This window comes from Ursus arctos, unplaced genomic scaffold (assembly GCF_023065955.2).
Source record: "Ursus arctos isolate Adak ecotype North America unplaced genomic scaffold, UrsArc2.0 scaffold_10, whole genome shotgun sequence".
Lineage (NCBI taxonomy): Eukaryota > Metazoa > Chordata > Mammalia > Carnivora > Ursidae > Ursus > Ursus arctos.
Window position 1 is genome coordinate 49,915,960 of NW_026622764.1, and position 19,028 is coordinate 49,934,987.

At 38.5% G+C, this 19,028-nt stretch overlaps 1 protein-coding gene across 12 annotated transcripts in view; it reads right to left on the bottom strand.

Annotated features, from left to right (window-relative positions):
* The window catches only part of MTRF1 (mitochondrial translation release factor 1), a 70,750-nt gene that overhangs the window by 45,867 nt on the left and 5,855 nt on the right, over positions 1-19,028 (bottom strand). For 10 of the 12 annotated variants that reach the window (XR_008957957.1, XR_008957958.1, XM_026493355.4 and 7 more), the window contains exons 2-5: positions 8,299-8,465; positions 5,999-6,421; positions 1,526-1,617; positions 32-113 (exon numbers count right to left, since the gene is read on the bottom strand). Coding sequence is in view for 10 of the 12 variants with exons in the window: in XM_026493355.4 (XP_026349140.2) it covers positions 32-113; positions 1,526-1,617; positions 5,999-6,413 (589 nt within the window). In the remaining 2 variants the exon portion in view is untranslated. The other 2 variants (XM_057308335.1, XM_057308321.1) reach the window with 2 other exon arrangements.

Consider the following 19,028-nt stretch of genomic DNA (forward strand, 5'->3'; position numbering starts at 1 on the left):
AGATCATTTACAATAAAATTATTTAACTGACCTCCAGTAGTTCTTCCAGATGTCACCTCTAAAATAACATCATTTTTGTCATATTTCTCCTTTGGCACTAGACTCTGGAAAAGCTGAAAAGGGAGAAAAAAAATCAGCATTTGTGTGTCTATATATTTTCCACAGTATACTGTTGCTTGATTTTAGACAAAAGACCTCCAAACATTAAAAAAAAATCAATAATTAACAAAATCATATAGCATCCCATGAGCTCTAGTCACTAAACGCTACAATAAGTAGACTGCATTAGACCTAAAATAAGTGATCAATTCATACTAACAATGGAGTTACTTGTCCGGGTAGTCTCCACAATGTTATCAGATTATCTTAATTTTCTAAAATGCCCAAGTTTAGATCAAAGTCTGGAGTGTTCCATTCAATTTTTTTCAGATTTTGCCTCTTTTTAATTCTGAACAGTAGCTTCTTTCATGTAATGAATGAAGTAAAGCTTTGAAAGTCTTCACTTGTAGAAAATGAGGACTCTTTACATATGATTGTGTATTCTTTCCTGCCACAGATGACAGTGGGCCCCAGGTCATGCCCTGTGTTCTCAGTAGAGCTGTTCTGCTTAAAGAATATGTTGAGGACTCCCAGGATAAGGCCCAAATAGTTTCTGAGCCGTGACAACAAAACAAGGGGCTTCCTAATAAAGTAACTAGCTTCCCTCTAAAGAAAAAAGGGGTGCAATTTTATTTTTTATTTATTACTAAAAAGTTTTTCAAATCAAACTACCTATGTGTCATGGCTCTCCCTACTGCCAATTTTTGAAATACTCCATCTCTGTTAGGAATGATAGTCTGTGGGAGGGAATATCAGACCAAGATTGACACCCTACTTCTGCCTTTGACTTGCTGGTTAAATCAGTGGTAACAGTAACTGATACCTCCCCCTCATTCCCCTCAACAAGCCCCTCTATGGATTCCCAGAGTAGGGAGACTGAAGGCAGAACAATGGCAAACTGGACAGAAGGGAATAAGCTATATAGATGCTATACAGCGCTGTGTTTTTCATCGTCTTTTAGACAAATCATCCACTGAACTACAAGGAGCTAAAGACTTGTATGAACCAACTGTGTCTATATCTTTGGATTCGCTCCATTCTATTCAGAAAGCAAATTTTCAATCCTTAATTAACAAAATCACTATGAACCACTCCCCTTTTCTAAGGCTTAAAAACCCCTGATTCTTCCTCTTGGTGAACTAAATTTCTTTACCAGCATCTGTCTCCTTGCCTGGCAAGTTAACAGCTTTGGAATATAGTTTCTCATGGAGGTAAGGGGGAAGGTGATGTTTTATTCTTTGGCACCCCAATGGCTTCAATCTCAATCTGTAGCAAATTACAGTACTAAACCCAGCTTAATCATTTATCATAAAAGAAGATTTAACAAACTGGTGTTTGGAAAATATTTTGAACACCAAAGTATAGCCTAGTAAAACAGTATTCTTTTATATTAACACAATTGAGTAGTTTACCTCCTAAAACGTACCTCACTGTATAACATACTGATTTTTTGAGCAATGGTTTGCCTCTCTTCCAATGCGAGTTCTTGTAACTGCTTTTCATCTTGTTTATTTAGACCTACAAACCATCAACAAAAATTATAAATGTTTTTAAATACTTACTTTTAACTAGCTACCTAATCTCTGTCTACTAAGTTTTATCTCAGTTGTGAAGGAGGGATTATACAAAAGAACAGTTAGAATAGAGAATATTAATTAATATGTACTTGTGAAGCATGTCTAAAAAAACTCAGTGTGGAAAGAAGTAAGATCATTGCCCCAAAGAGTTTATGATCTGAATGTCTAGAACTAATTAATAAAACAAGTTTGAAAAAGGACTGGTTAATCAAACATAAACCCAAATAAGGTAGGTTTTGGAGTAAACTGGAGTGACCACTTCTTGTCTTAAAGGTAAGCAGCCATTACTCAGGACACTGTGGGTAACCCAGCAGGGCTGGAGCCTCCTTTTTTTTTTTTTCCCCCAAAGTCAGAAATAAGAACTCTTAAAATTTTGATATCTCTTGAAATATTTATAACTAGTAAACATTTTTTAAAAACACCACGTTAGTCAAACAAAACATCTTTGTAACCTCTGCTTTATGGAAACAATGGTCCTTTAAACATCATTTCAAAAGCAAAAAGTTAAATCCTGGAACTCACAACAAAAAAGCTAACAATGAGAGACAGTAGATCTCATAACCTTTGACTCCATTGTTCTAGATACCTAGACTCAATTTGTTAGGGTGACGCTTGCAAGCTGATGTAGAAATGTTTGATTCTTAATAGTAAAGAAGAAAACAGAAATAAAAAATCATAAATATAAAACAGAGAAGGCTCTTGAAACTTCTTCCCTGTCATGGAAGTCATTAAGATCTGGTGGGATTCTACGCCTCATTCATACTTTCAGCATCTAATACTTACTACACACCAGACACTCTGCTAGTTGTTGGGGACACAGGAATGAATAAAACATCGTTCCAGGCCTCAAGTGGCTCAATCTGGTGGGAAAGACGGACATGTACACATGATTACAGTATGCGATAGAGCAGTGCCATGGAGGAATAAAGGAGTGGGTCTAACCCGGACCTTAGCACTTGAGGAAGGCTTCCTGGACAGATGCCATCTGAACTAAATTCTAATTATGGATCATCTGTTGCAAAATTGTAATATCACTAGTGGCCCCATATTATGCACTTATGGAATGGAAACTAGGCTGACATTACTCCATAGAGGTACCTGTTGGGTCAAAGATACCAGAAAAACCTGATTTGCAGTCACATAAAATTATTTTTGTGGCCTCTTATTATTTATTGATGTGTGAAATCTAACCTAATTCAATTTCATTATATCAAGAAAGATTTGAGAGTCTATTATATCCTATGTTTGGTGCTGCAGGAAATATAGAAATGAGTAAGATGCAGGTTCTGTCTTTGAGGAACAGATAATGAGGGAAGGGGCAGAAGTTAAGACAATTACATCATAAAGGATCAAAATTCAAAACAAAGAAAGGTAACATTTTTGTTTTACAGAGGGGATTGAAGTCAAAGTATGACATCCAAGCCACACTTTATAAGTGAAATGAATTTTAGCAAGGTAAAATTTCTGGGTAACAATGTGTGCAAAGACAGATATGGGATGACATGGGTATATTCAGGGAACAGCAAGTTATCTACTTTTCTTGGAAGGTAGCATATGCAAAGGGAATTAATAAACTCTACAGAGAGGCTGGTGTCACTTTGCAGAAGCTCTTTGTTTTTAAAGATTTTATTTATTTATGTGAGAGAGAGAGAGAGAGCATGAGAGGGGGGTGGGTGAGGGGCAGAGAGAGAGAGAGAGAGAGGCACAATCCATCCCAGGACCCCAGGATCATGACCTGATCTGAAGTCAGAGCTTAACTGGCTGAGCCACCCAGGGGCCCTTCTGCAGAGGCTCTTAAATACCAAATTGAGAAATCTAAATTTATATGCAATCAGCTACTGAAAATTTTGAGCAGGGGAGTAAATCTGATTAAGGTTGTAGTTGGGACTGGGAAAGCCTGGAAGTGGCACGACAAATTAGGAATATATTGTAATTATCCAGGATGAGATATAATAAAGATATAAATTAGCAGAAAGAATACAAGGGGACTCATGAAAGGTACACTACAGAGGCAGACTCTACTGGAATTGGACTCATTGCGCAGTGGATAAGAAGACAGGCTGTGGAATCTCACCGACTGGGTCCAAATCTTTGCTCCTTGCCTGATTGGCTGAGTGACCTTTGGCATTTTAGGCTCTCAGTTTCTTCATCTATAAAATGCGGACATTAATAATAATTCCTACCTCATAAGATTATTGTGAATATTCAAATGAGATAATATTTGTAAAATACTTAGCTTAGTGCCCAGCACATAGCAGGACAGTATATGTTGCTTTTATCACTGTTACTACAGAATAGCAGAATTTTAGACTAGAAGAGACTTCAGAAACAACCCAATCCAATCTCAATTATACTGGTGATACAATGTATATACCACTGTATACTGGTGATACAAAGAGATTATGTCAATTTAATTTAGAAAGAGATTATGTCAATTTAATTTAGAAAGCACTTAGTAAGCTCCTATAATAGGCAAAGAACTTTCCCAAAACTAATTAATCACAAATTTGAGTGGCATAATGCAAAAGAGTAAAAAAAATAAATCCTCATTAAACATAGGTGAGAAACTCATGCTACCACCAACAGAAAGTAGGAATGTAAGTTTCTGGAAACCCAGAACTTTACAGGTATGACTGTGACTGGCCTTGACATTGCTTAACACTCTCAAGTGTAATGGAACAGGATGGAGCACAGAAGAAAGTTTAGAAACCAAAAGCCTATAGTACTATCTGGATAAATGCTGAATCCCAGGTTAGTCCATTGTGCTTTTGTCTCAACTTCTGTACATTTTGGAAAATCTTCATATGAGAAAAAATGTTAAGGCAATAGCATCATTAAGAAATATCAAAACTAAAAATAAACACCTCTCATATCATATATAAAATTAATTCAAATAGATCAAAGAATTAATTGTAACGTTAAAAAATTTAACTCTCAGAAGAAAACACAGATGTACCCTTGTAACCTCCAGTTACACAACAGTTTCTTAGATATGACACCAAAAACACAAGCAACAAGACAAAAAAAGATAAATTTGACATCAGCAAAATTAAAAAATTATGGTACTTCAAAAGATAACCCACAGAATAGGAGAAAAGTTTTGAGTTTTGTATATCATATATCTAATAAGGAATTTGTGGCTATAATAACAACTCAATAATGAGACAAATGACTCATTTTAAAAATGGGCAAGGGATCTTATTTATCCAAAGATGAGATACAAATGGCCAACAGGCACATGAAAAGATACTCAACATCATTAATCAGAGAAATGCAAATCAGAACCACAATCAGATACCATTTCACACCCACTAGGATAGCAACAATCAAAAGGGCAGAGTATAAATGGTGCAGCCATTTTTGAAAACAGTCTGGCAACTCTTCAAAAGGTTAAACGTAGAGTTACAATAGGCAATTGTAGCACTATCGTTCATAATAACCAAAAAGTGTAAACAATTCAATATTCATTAAGTGATGAATGAATAAAAAAAATAAAATGTGGTAGATCCATCCAATGGAATATAGCTCCACAATAAAAAGACATAAAGTACAAATTCATGCTACAACATTGATGAAACTTGGAAATATTATGCTAAATGAAAGAAGACAGTCACAAAGGACATATGGCTCCACTTATATACAATGCCTGAAATAAGCAAATCTAGAAAGTAGATTACCAGTTGCCTCGGTTTGGTAGGGAAGGGGGAATTGGGGTAAGTGGCTACAAGGTGCAGGGTTCTTTCTGGGATGATGAAATAATACCTGGACCCTATAAGCCCTTTGATGGGGTAGGAACTGTATTTCTGTGTTTCTACTATGGACATAGGACAGTGCTCAGTAAAGGCCTGCTCAATAAATTAAAGCTTCTGGGGCGCCTGGGTGGCTCAGTCGTTAAGCGTCTGCCTTCGGCTCAGGGTGTGATCCCAGCGTTCTGGGATCGAGCCCCACGTCAGACTCTTCTGCTGGGAGCCTGCTTCTTCCTCTCCCACTCCCCCTGTTTGTGTTCCCTCTCTCGCTGGCTGTCTCTCTTTCCGTCAAATAAATAAAATAAAATCTTAAAAAAAAATAAAATAAATTAAAGCTTCTGTAAAGGTCAATATTCAGTCTCCTATACCCTAAAACTTCTTGGCAAGCACCATGAGGAGCTTGATCTCTTAGTCGTTGATTTTTAGTAGCCAAAATACATCAAACACCCAGAGTGGAATCCTGTCTTCTCCGAGTACAGAGTGTATTCACTCCAGGCTTTTTAAAAGACTGCATTCAATAAAGCTTTAACCTATAAAATCAATCACATCCTTTACACACACATATCTTTTACCTACTTTTACACATTGAATCTAATTCTTCAATTGCTTGCTCGGCCTCCTGAATTTCTTGGTAAATGGCTGCAAGTGGTGCCAACTCAGCATGTCTTCGATTTAAGGACTTCCGGTCCCCTTCATTCACAGGCATACGCTGCAAACACTCATCAAGCGTCTGGTACTCCTTATTCAGGTCCTCCATATATTTCTGTAGTGCTTTATGCTTCCACAGCATCTTGGATTGATGACAATATCTCCTGGGGCAATTCTTATTTAACAGATGATGGAGAATGGGAGTCCTGTTTTGTCTAAAAATCCACAGCCTTGTATCAAGATGGATCTGTGTAAATTGATGAGATTGGGGGTGGAGGTGGCACTGGCGGGCACCATTAAGAGATGAATGTCTAAAAAGCCAAGCACACAGGTGACGATTCATCTCAGCATCTGAAACATAATAAACACAATCTGAAAAAAAATCAACTCTACAAATACAAAAGCTGGAAGGAGCCTCAAGAAATCTTGTTCAGTTCATGGGCACAGCCAGCTCTAAACACAGTCTGAAAATTCAATAATCTATAAAAAGAAAATAATTCTTCATACCTCTGAATATAACATACTAAAAAAAATGAAGATGCTACCATTTTCTATTCACTCAATGTATATAATTAACAATGGCAAATGAATAGGAGCATAATTAATAAATACATCAACAGACTGGGTTAAATCAGCTATTTTCTAGAAAGTATCCAGGATCTAGAATTGAGTATGTGAACAAGCACTTGAAAGGTATGAAATAATCATGCAAGTTTTAAGTGGTTCACATATTCATAAATTTCTAAAGTTTGAAGGCAATATTAACTGTTTTCTTGTTTAATTCTTTAATTTTAGGTATCCAGATATCCAAGGAAGTCAAGTAACTTAATCATGATTATTTACTCAGCCAGACAGAGACAGAGCTCATACTAGAATACAGTTTGCCCGTTCAGAGCTCAATGCTTTCCATTCTCAAATCTGCAATCTGGTGCTTCCCTTTCAGCTAAGATCCTAAAGGAGAAAAACTTCAGATATTAAAAGACTAAGAAAGTAGATCCGGTAAAAAGGGACAGTGGCAATATTTGTATTAAGTGAAAAAAGCAGAATGCAAAACAATATAATCTCAATTAGGTTTTCCAAAAATTTCTATGATATATGGTATACATGCAAAAAAGGTAAACAGAATATTTTTTTCAGGAAAAAAAAAACCACCTAAAAAAGAAACCTACCAAAATGTTAAGATGCTCTTTAGTTGTCAGATTGTGGATACCCTTTGCTTGCTTTCTATTTTTTCTACCTCTTGGTGTTTTTAATTTTTCTATACACACAGCATGTATTACTGTCACAATCAAGAAAAAATAGTCACTTTAAAAAATTACAAGTTAGGTGAAACTGGCTGTGTACACTAATTTCCTGTTCTTCACCCCTCTAACAGGCACAATCAAAAGCTAACAAAAGCACATACTAGTTTTATTAAGGAAGGGAAAAGATAAAAGCATTTTAGGAAAAACACTTTGCCCCTAAAATTCTGAGGTTCAAAGTTGAAATAAGGGTCAAAATTTTATGAGAATCAACCTTTATTGTCTCCAGTGTTCCTACTATGCTGGGAGGTGCATTCATATGTTAACTCATTTGATCATTGTTAAGTCAGCTAACTTGAATATCATAATATTCTAGAAAATAAAATATTCAGAATGGTCTCCAAAACATTCAGATTTTGCAGGATTCTACCACTGAACTTTAACATCTGAAGCACATTTGGAAAAAGACCGTGACAGAATGCGCCCATGCCCAGCAGCCACATGTTACAGTCCTTCAGCAGAAGTTCTCGTGCGTCGTTACATCTAGTCTCAAGCACATCACAGAAGTGTGTCCATTTGAAAAAACGGACAAAAACCGAAGGAATGCAATTTTTGTTACAACACTTCTCGCTAAAATTTCCATCCTAGAAACAGTAGTAGAATGAGTAACTCTTAAGGTCATGAACCTCAATGTTAAGAAAAAAAAACCCAAACCAAGACGATTAATCGCTAGGGTTACCTATACCTGAGCACGGCCAGGCTTCTCCATCACCCACCGCAGTAGCAGCATTACTCTTAATACTCTGAGAACAATTTTCAGAGTGGGCAGGTCAGAAGTGACACTAAGCCTGAGCTAGAGTAGCACGTGTAAGCCGTGTGAATATACATACTCAGTATACGGAGTTATCCTATCGAGGCATCACGGGGAAAAAATGGCGGAAAAATACTTTTTAAGATCAAAAAAGAGAAAAAAGTAATTGTGAGTACCAGAGAAAAAGGACGACAGCTTTCCTTTCTGAAGCCGGAACCTTCTTTGACCTGCTACATTTCAGTCCGACAGACACTGAATCATTTTCACTTCCGGGTTCACTCTTTCCGGGTTAACACTTGCTCTCAATCTCTCCTGAGTAGTCGTCCTTGGGTGTGCCTAACAGCTAACAGGGGAAACACGAGAGAAAAATGACAAATCGAGGAAGAAAAAAAGTTAAAAAGCAATAAAGAAAATCCAAGGAGATGACCACGGGCTGTACTCATCCGGAGTCGGAGCCCAGGGCACGGGTTGCCACAGGGCAGGTAGGGTGGGCGGTGGCGGAATGTAGAACGAACTACAACTTCCGGGAGCTCTCCCCCCGGGAATCCTGGGAGTTGTAGTTTATGCCCAGGGCCAGAAGTGGACCTTTGGTTTCATAGTTACAGGCAAACGAAGGAGAGAGATTCTCTACAATTCTGATTAGGAGATCAAGATTTACAATATAGTAATATGAAATTACAAGAATTACTTAAATATGGAAATTATATAATGGAGCCACTAAAGCAGTGGGGGGTTTTTTGTTTGTTTTTTTAAAGCAGTGGTTCTTCAATTTTTATTTTATTTTATTTTGACAACTTCCTTTTCATTATTCGCAGATTAAGGGATTCTGCATGTTTTTTTTTTTTTTTTCGTTTTTATTTTTATTTCTTTTCCTTTTTTCCATTTTCCCCCCTATGGGATTCTGCATGTTAATAGCTATACATTCAGCTTCCACTGCTTGAGAAAATACCTAATAACTAAAGAAGAATATAACTTTGTATTTTTAAAAATCATAACAGCATCCAAAAGATATATGTATAATCTACAAATTAATGACCTTACAGATGTTGCATGCATATCTAGAATTTAGGGGCTCAAACTAGGTTCATAACTTGTAAACTACTGATTAAATAATTGTGAAAATCCAACTAATAAACAGTTCCAGGAAAATGCAAACATATTGCCTTACTTTGAATATCACAAGTCAGATAATCGCTGTGTCTCACTATTTCTTCATCAAAAGCTAAGGCAAACATCATCCCATATAACTGATTTCACAGGCTATTTTCTTAGGTTGTGACTGCATATAAAAAGGACAATTAACCCTAAATGTAAATATCTAACATTATCTACTTCAAGGTATTTACTTCTACCTAGGATATATTAAATCCTGTACTAAATGGTTTAAACCTATTAATTAATTTAATCCTTACTACAACAACCCTAAAATACCCATTTTGCCGAAGAGAAAACTAAGGCACAGAGAGCTGAAATAACTTGTCCAAGGTAAAAGAACTGGTAAATAATAGAACTGAGATTCAATCAAGGCAGTCTGTCTTAATGTTTTATGGCTCCTAAGCTCTGATACTGCCTCCATCCTCCAAAAAAAGAAAGGACAAAAGAAAACATTCCATTGTTCATTCAATAACGAGCACCAGTTATATGCTACTCACCGTGTTCTGGACATGAGAATTCAGGAATGGATAGAAAAGATACAAATCTTTGCCCACATGGAGTTTATGTTCCAGTAGGGAACAAGTTCCAAAGGACCCACAAAAATCATTCTCCTAAATTACCCAATGACATCATTTAATTCTTTATTTTGATTTGTGTATGCAGATCTATAACTTAAGTAATATAGTATTTAAGCTTTATTCTCCTTAAAAGATAACCTTACTGCTCTGGACTGAATTGTGTGCCCCCCAATTTAACATGTTGAAAATAACCCCCGGTGTGACTGCACTGGAGACAGGGCCTTTAAGGTTAAATGAGTCCTAAACGTGAAGGCCTGATCGAGTGGTATTTGTGCCCTTATAAGAAGAGACATCAGAGAGCTTGTGAGTATGAGCTCTCTCTTCTCTCTCTTTCTCCAAGACAAAGAGGCCTCAGGATGAAACCTACCTTGCCAGCAGCACCTTGATCTTGGACTTCCCAGCCTCCCAGAGTGTGAGAAATAAATTTCTGTTGTTTAAGCCACTCAGTCTATGGTATTTTGTTGTGGCAGCCCAAGCAAACTTACACATTTATGTATGTAAAAATTTACTGGGATACACATGAAACGTTATGATACACATGAAACTTTATGCACTTTATGTATTTTATATCTCGAAAAAAAAAATCCTTAAAGGAACACCTGGGTGGCTCAGTCGTTTAAGTGTCTGCCTTTGGCTCAGGTGGTGATCCCAGGGTCCTGAGATCAAGTCCTGCATGAGGCTCCTTGCTCAGCAGGGAGCCTGCTTCTCTCTCTGCCTGCCGCTCCCCCTGCTTGTGCTTGTTCTTTCTCTTTTTCTCCAACAAATAAATAAAATCTTCTAAAAAATCCCTAAAACATTTATGCTTGGTACTATAAATACTGCTTCCTCCTCCATGCTTTTTTAAAAAGAATATAATGTGGTATATCTATATCTATGAATATGCAATGATGCCCACAATCCATCATTAAATGAAAGACATTGTTAAAAAAAAAAAAAAGACTCCGCAAACAACAAAAAAATTAGGGAGGTGGAAGAGGGATACAAAGAAAACCCAAGTCAGCAAACTGAGTTCCATTTAAAAACATGATGCATGGGGCAGCTGGGTGGCCCAGTTGGCTAGGCATCTGACTCTTGGTCTTAGCTTAGGTCTTGATCTCAGGGTCATGAGTTGAAGCCTCATGTTGGGTTCCATGCTGGGCATGAACACTACTTAAAAACAAACATATGTGATGCATATATATTTAAAGGTCCAGTGGAATTATAGGTAATCCTTATTTTCTTTTTTGTTGTATTCTGGATTTCCCGAAGTTTTGTGATGAGTATTATTGTAAACAAGACAGCTATAAAAGAAACAAAAAGGACATTAAAAAAAGATTTTATTTATTTATTTGAGAGAGCGCGCGCGAGAGAGCAAGCATGAGTGGGGGAAGAGCAGGGGGAGAAGGACAAGCAGAGTCCCTGCTGAGCGTGAGCCCAACAGAGGGCTCGATCTCACCAACCCTGAGATCCTGACCTGAGTCAAAATCAAGAGTCAGACCCTCAACTGACTCAGCCACCCAGGTGCCTCCAGAAGGACATTCTTTAATGTTTGTTTGAAAAGCGTTATGGGAATTATTATTATTGAATTGTTTTATGAAGTTAACTTCTACTTCCAAAGAGTCTGATACATTGCATGAAACATTTTTCTAGAAGTAGTAATAAAAAGGTTGATTCAGTGAAAATAAAAGCATGTGATTAAATTAGCAACAAGAGCTCCTACTTCTGAGATACTTCTCACAATAAAGTTGATCTCATAAAAGTTTCTATTATGAACGTGTGTGTAAGGGGCACTGACAATTGGGTCTTCCTTTAGAAATGAAATGACCTATGTCTCTTTCCTCTGCCTTGGAGCAAACAACAAAATACTTGCAGCTATTTTTCAGATCATTTACAGCAAACTTAGCAAATTCCAAAGGGGTAGAGAATGGGGATTTTCACTTCGCTTCTACTCAGAGACCTCCAGATCGTTTCAAAGATTCTGAGGACACCCTTGTGTCTATCCTAGGAAGGCTGATCCGTGGCAGGGATTTCGCATCAGAAAGCATCCACTTAGGGCTTTCCCTGAGGGAGGCAGAGCACCACGGTTTCCTCTGCCCTGGACGTTCTTCAGGAAGCTGGACCAGGGTGGGTGGAGAGATTGTTCCAGGCTAAGCTGAAACCTTTGGTCCCACCTGAGAAACTTTCAGGGGCACCGAAAGCAACATAAAATCCCAGGACACAGGCCATAAAACGCAATGGGTCAGAGCGCACTGTGAAAGGCACCTGGCTTTCTGGTTCACTGGAGTTTAGGGTCTTGACTACATTCTGAGGCATCCCGCAGTGTGAAGACTGGCAGCCACTTGGGATTTTAATTAGCTGTATTTTATCACAGAAAAAAGTGAAATTAGGAATTATTTGACAATTTAATACAAAATTCAAGCCCTCGCTAAGGTGGAAAAGAAACAGCAAAACAAAAATGATTCTACCTGTATTCTTGTAAAGTATTTTCCCTGAGAGAAGCAGAATATGAAGGATGACAAGGCAGCATTTCTTCTTTTCATACATTTCATACTGATTCTCAAATTTTTCGTAGCTTGGGGGGGAAAAAGGCCAAAAATGCGCCACCTGCTGGCGATATGGAAACTAGACCACTCAGCATTTTCAGAGAGCGTTTAAGAGAAGGTCAATCTACTCTTTTTTTATTATTATTAAAAAAAAAAAAAAAGCAAAGGAAGGTCAACGACAAACTGATCCTGAAAACTCCCTTTACTCAGCCCTGAACTGGCCCTTGCCTAGGTTGAAGTCAGCTTTGACAAGCTCTCCTAAAGCTCCTTAGTGATTTCATCTCTTCCAGACATCATCCTAAATTTCAGGCTAAATATATTTCTTAAATCATTTACTGTGGTTTAGAATTGTATATTTTCAAATATTTGTTTCAGTAAATTTTATTTTCCCATCTTTTTCTCCTAACAGTAGTATTCAAATACCCTTCATAAACATTAAAGTCTTTTTTTTTTTTTTTTAAGATTTTTATCTATTTGAGAAAGAGAGTGAGTAAGTGAGAGGGAACACAAGTGGCAGGGGGAGCAGACTCCCTGCTAAGCAGGGAGCGCGACATGGGGCTCAATCCCAAAACTCCAGGATCATGACTTGAGCTGAAGGCAGACACTTAACTGAGTCACCCAGGCATCCCCACAGATTGCAGTTTCTTGCTACATTTTTGGTTTGTTTTAATCTGTCAGTCCCCCGCCCCCGTTTTCCCCCTTGCAATATATTTGTTGAAGAAACCAGATCTTTTGCCTTGAGGAGTTTCACACAGTCTGATTTTCCTACCATTGTGTTGCGATGTTTATCATGTTCCTTTGTTACCTGTATTTCCTATAAACTGGCTTGATCAGATTCAGATTCCAATTTTGGAGGCAAAAGTACTTTATAGGTGGGTTAGATACTTCCAAAGGAAGGTGCAAAATACATAGTTGTGAGTTTTGAAAATGATACTGGAAGCTCTTCATTGCCTAGATCCATTATTTCACTAGAGGTTGCAAAACGGTGATATGTATCATCCCTTCTTCATTTGTTATAAAGAGAAAATGTTAGCTAGGATGCAATGGGATGTCACTCAAAGCTGAAGGTTGAAAGCCAAAAGCAGAAGGGAGGAGGAGGATGGGACAAAAGCAGGGATGGAATGTGTTTTGTTTTGCAGAACCAACAGTTTCAGCCAAGGAGATACCCAACGAGGTGTTTAACCTGATAGCCCCTTACATGAGCTTGTTAGAGCTGGATTGGGGCTGAGGACCTGCTCAAATGACCTCAAGCTGTCCTGAGGGTAGCTTTAGCTCATTATAATATTAAGATCTTCCATGGGTGGAGTTTTCTGCCATTTTTTTGAACAAACAGTGTATGCCTAGTGTGTTGACATGCTAGGCATGCGCAATTGAACCATAGTGCCTCTGCAAGCTCCCTACCCCTGCCCCCGATACGCTGAGTAAAAGCTTCCTCTACTAACCCTGTGGGGAGACAGTGCTTTGAGAGCTATCGCCCTGTCTCCTTACTTGTAACAAGTAATAAAAAGTTCTTTGCTTTTGACACTTCTTTGGGTCCTGTTCAATTTAATGCATCTTAAGCAGTGAACCCCTTGAGTTTGGTTATAAAACTTGCCCTCCTCAACTACTGGTCACACTTGCTTTGACATTTTTGAAAGGAAAAATGCAACTTTGCCAAAGTGGAGAGGAGATCAAATTCAAAAGCTTGCTTTCTGAACAACTTCCAAGATCTCCAAATTCTATTTCAATCTGATCTTTTCTTACTTCTGTAATATAACAGTTGTCTGCAATTCCCAAGTCCCCAAAGCTCTGAAAACCCTTATTTTCAATTCAAAAATCTCTGAAAACTGAAGTTTTGGTAAATTATTTGATGGGCAAACCTCCCGTAATCCAAACCAATTTGGCAAGCAATCCTGACTTGAACTGTTATGAGGCTATTTTTATCTGTATCTATCTCACTTGGAATAAATATTCGTATATTTTACCGAAGAAATATTTACGTATTGGATTACAGGGTGCTAACCACAGATTCCACTGACAGTCTTATGCCACATACAGTTGACAGATTTTCCTTTCTAAATCCAAAATATTCCAAAGTTTGAAAACCTGTGCATCCAACTACTTCAGACAGAGACTGTGAACTGTAACAATAGTACACTGGTTAACTATCACCAAGTACTTATTCTTTATCAAGTAATCCTCTAAATGTCTTACATTAAGTAACTCACTCAATCTTCACAACATCCCTATGCAGTAGATTCAATTGCAAAGCTGAGTTTAGGAAACAGGCACAGCATGGCTAGATGACTTGCTCCGAGTTGTGCCCAAGGGACAGTATCTTGGCCAAAGAACCAAGATGGCTGGGCTGCACTGTGACCTCGTTTCTGCCCCGTTTTCTGTTTCACTTAATGGCTCATCATCCCCCGCCCCCACCCGGCTCGGCACCATCTGACTTTAATTTAGCCCTTCTTCGATTGTGATATCCTCCAAGAACCTCATGCTTCAGTTCAACCAGATGACTCCTTATTTCCCAAAAACACACTTTCAAACTCGTCTTTGTGTTCATATTGCTAAATGACATTTTTTAAAGGTAAGACTATGATCCTTGTAGAGATATGAGATGTACACCTGTTAAAAATTTTAATTAATTATGGATGAATGAAGGATGTTATAACTAAAGAAAAAATCCCAAGAGAAGACATAAATATGCCATGAGGAATGCTAAAATGAATTTGTTAGAAGATGAAAAACTTGGGGCACCTAGCTGGCTCAGTTGGTAGAGCATGTGACTCTTGATCTCAGGGTTGTAAGGTGGAGCCCCACATTGGCTATAGAGATTACATAAATATTTATTTATTTAATAGAGTGAGAGAGAGAGAGAGAGCACAAGCAGGGGCAGTGGCAGAGGGACAGGGAGAAGCAGGCTGCCCACTGAGCAGAGAGCCTGATGCAGGGCTCTATCCCAGGACCCTAAGATCATGACCTGAGCTGAAGGCAGATGCTTTGCCGACTGAGCCACCCAGGTGCCCCCAAAATAAAATATTAAAAAAAAAAGAAGATGAAAAGTTGGTCAATATATACAAGGCAATAACAATTGGCATTGCCATCATGCACAATTTGCTTTGCTAGGGACAAAAATCGTTTGTATTGTTAGCAGTTTTCTCCAACTTAAAAGAGTTAAAAAATAACTTGAAGGCAGGGGGAAAAAGTCCACTCAGCAGAACTGTCCCATAATCTTTTTGCCCATTTCAAAGCCTCACGGTTTTTCTTCACCACATTAATTTCTCTGTCTGGAGTGCAATTCATTGGAAGAGTCTTCATCAAACCGGCACATATCAAATACCTACTATGTGCCAAGCATGCTGCTAAGTGCTAGGTGTTCAGTGGTGAGAACAGATGTCATTCCTGCTATCATTGTCTTTTATAGATTAGCTCATCCACCTAATCACAGTTAGTTCTGCCTCCCTTTGAGCTCCCATGTCATCTCAATGACATCTCTTGTGATGCTGCTAGATCTTTCCTTGTATTATACTTAGCAATGCATTGTTCATACTGGATTTTATAGTTCTGGGGAACAGGATACAAATCCCAAACTCTGAACATCTTTTGTATAAGATAATAAATTATCTTTCTATTATTGAGGAGGTAAAAATAACTGCAGTTCTTTTTAACTAATATGTTTTTGACTCTGCTATCTGTAAGATGCGATGCTATGCGCTACAGGAAGATGATTAATTCAACAGAGACGCTTTTGAGCACCAACTGTAAAGCACAGAGAATACACAGTCAAATAAGACATTGTGTCCAATCCAGACGAACTTCAGTCTCATGGAGGAAATGGACCAATAAGTTCACGACTTCAGCACAGTGTGAAGAGTGCTGTAAGAGAGGAGAGTGCTGAGTGTTCTGAGAATGTGGAGGAAGTGGAGTAGCAAGCAGGGATGGCTTCTGGGGGAAGATGATGTTTAATCTGAGTTTTGATGGACAAGTTGGAGTTAGCGAGGCACAGAGCGAAAGGACATCACAGATATATATACTGAGAACTTGAGAAATGACCTGTGGTGCAGTCTAGCTGAGTGAGGAGACATGAGGTTATAAAGACAGGCAGGAACCAAATCATAAAGGGCTTCCCGTACCTAGGTAAAGAGGCTCAGCTTTCTCCTAAAAGCCACGGAAAGATTTTAAGCCTTAAATGTCATTAGAAGTATAGTTTACCAAGATCACATGGTAGGCTGAATGATGCCCCGCTTCCTGGCAAAATGTTCACATCCGAATCCCCGGAACCAGCGAATGTGTTACTTTACCTGGCAAAAAGGGACTTTGCAGATGTGATTAAGTTAGGGATCTTGAGATGGGGGACTACCTTGCATTATCTTGGTGAGGGTAATCACAAGAGTCCTTACGAGAGAGGCGGTGGAGTTAGAGTCAGAGCAAAGATGTGAGGAGGAAGCAGAGGTCGGAGGAGAAAGAATCTATGGTGTTGGCTTTGAAAATGGAAAAAAGGGCCAGAAGCCCAGGAATGTAGGTGGCCTTGAAAATAATTGAAAGAGGCTGGTCAAGAATCTATGGAAACTAGCGGCAGGAGGCAGTTTAGCAGAGTGGCTAAGTGCAAGAGCTTTGGCAAGGTGGCCCTTACTTCTCAGTTTTGCAATTTAATGTAAATTTACTTTTTTAAAAACTTCTGTTCTCATTCGTAAAAGTAGGATAGTAGTAATTTTGTCATTGGGTTTTCATGAGGATTAAATATAATATAGCACATTACATATAATGCCTGGCACAGAGTAAGTGTTCAATAACAGTTATTATGAAATGATTACAGTAATTTATATATTTAAGTAATCTCCACCCCCAACGTGGGGCTCAAACTCACAACTCCAAGATCAGGAGTCAGGCGCCCTTAAATGATTACAGTAATTAAGAAGAGAAAGGAGAATAAGGAGAGAGAAGTAGTCTCCAAAGAAGGTAGAAATGTATTCCCTTCTAAGCACAGATGGAGGAATTAATTCTGGATAGGCCAGAAGGCACTGCTTTTGCTGAGAAGAAAGAAGAAAATAATGGGTGCGGGTGCTCGATCACTGTGTTTGTTGAAAGAGCGATAGGAGATTGTCATCAGAATGTTGATTGTCACCAAAAGAATCTGATTGGAGTCACTGTCATCAGAAATTACAGATGTATATAGAACAACCCTCTGAGAGCTATAACTCTTGGCTTCATGCTGAAGGCAGGATCCTGGAGCTTCAGTGCAATGGCAAAAAGACTTCTCCTCAAGGGACGCCTGGGTGGCTCAGTCGGTTAAGCGTCCCAGGGTCATGGGATCAAGCCCTGCGTCAGGCTTCACGCTCAGCACGGAATCTGCTTGTTCCTCTCCCTCTGCTCCTCCCCCCACACACTCTGTCTCTCTCAAATAAATAAATAAACGAAGACTTCTCTCAATGTTACACTGACAGACTATTAATCCCACAAGCTGGGATCTCATCTCCAATAACAGGTATGTCACACCTACTGTAGAAGTCTCCTTGGAGTTAAGAGAATATTGGCAAATCTCTTGTAATTTAAAAATAATTAGAAAAATAGGATAGTAGATTCCTGGAATTTCTGATTTGAGAGGTAGGGGAAGTGTTGCTGACTCAAAATTTGGTCAAAACACTCTAGGTTTTGAAAAATGTATAATGACATGTATCTACCATTATAGTATCGTCCAGAATATTTTCACTGCCCTAAAACTTCTCTGTGCTCTGTCTACTTATCCCTCCCTTCCCCAACCCCTGGCAATCATGGATCTTTTTACTGTCTCAATAGTTTCGTCTTTTATGGAATGTAATATAGTTGGAATCATATAGTATGCAGCCTTTATAGACTGGCTTCTTTCACTTAGTAAAATGCATTTAAGATTCTTTCATGTCTTTTCATGGCTCGATAGCTCATTTCTTTTTTTAGAATGGAATTCTATTGGAATGAATGGATATGGAATATAGAATGGAATAATATTCCATTGTCTGGATGTGCCACAGTTTATCAAAGGCTATGATTTTGAATCATCCACATGGACACAGAAATCATAGTAGATGCATACTATGAGTGAAGTTGAAAGGACAACTACTGTCAGTGGGCAAACGAACGAGTGGAGGAAAGTGACCAAGATGAAAAGGAAGAGAGAATGATAGAGTTGGTGGGTATAGGCTCAAAATAAATTTCCTTTTCCTTACATAAAGGTGAAGACTTATGATTTGGGAGAGGTAGTGGGATGGGGAAAATGCTGATTCTCCCCTCCCCACCAACATTTACGGTATGTGAGGAGAGGAAGATGCAAAGTGAGAGACAAGGTCCTTGGTGAAGGGTTGGGTGGCAGTTCAAACGAGAAGGAAGGGAGTGTTCGATAAAGCGGTTGAGGATGAAGCCCAGTGGAAAGTATGGCACAGAGAACCAAGGAGGAGGAGTTTGTAGAGAAAGCAGAGAGCCAAACAAACAAATAAACACGACTACAACAGAAGTGAGATGTCTGGAAATCTGACAGTGGTTTTGAGAGAACTCTTGTGTCATGATGTTTCTGTGCTGACCCAGAGGCTTGAAATGATGCCAATTCTAGACCACATCTACTATTTGTGGGCCCATCAGCAATTTGTGGCTTTTACCTATTATTCCAAATTGAATTTTGGTGATGAGAGTTTTTTG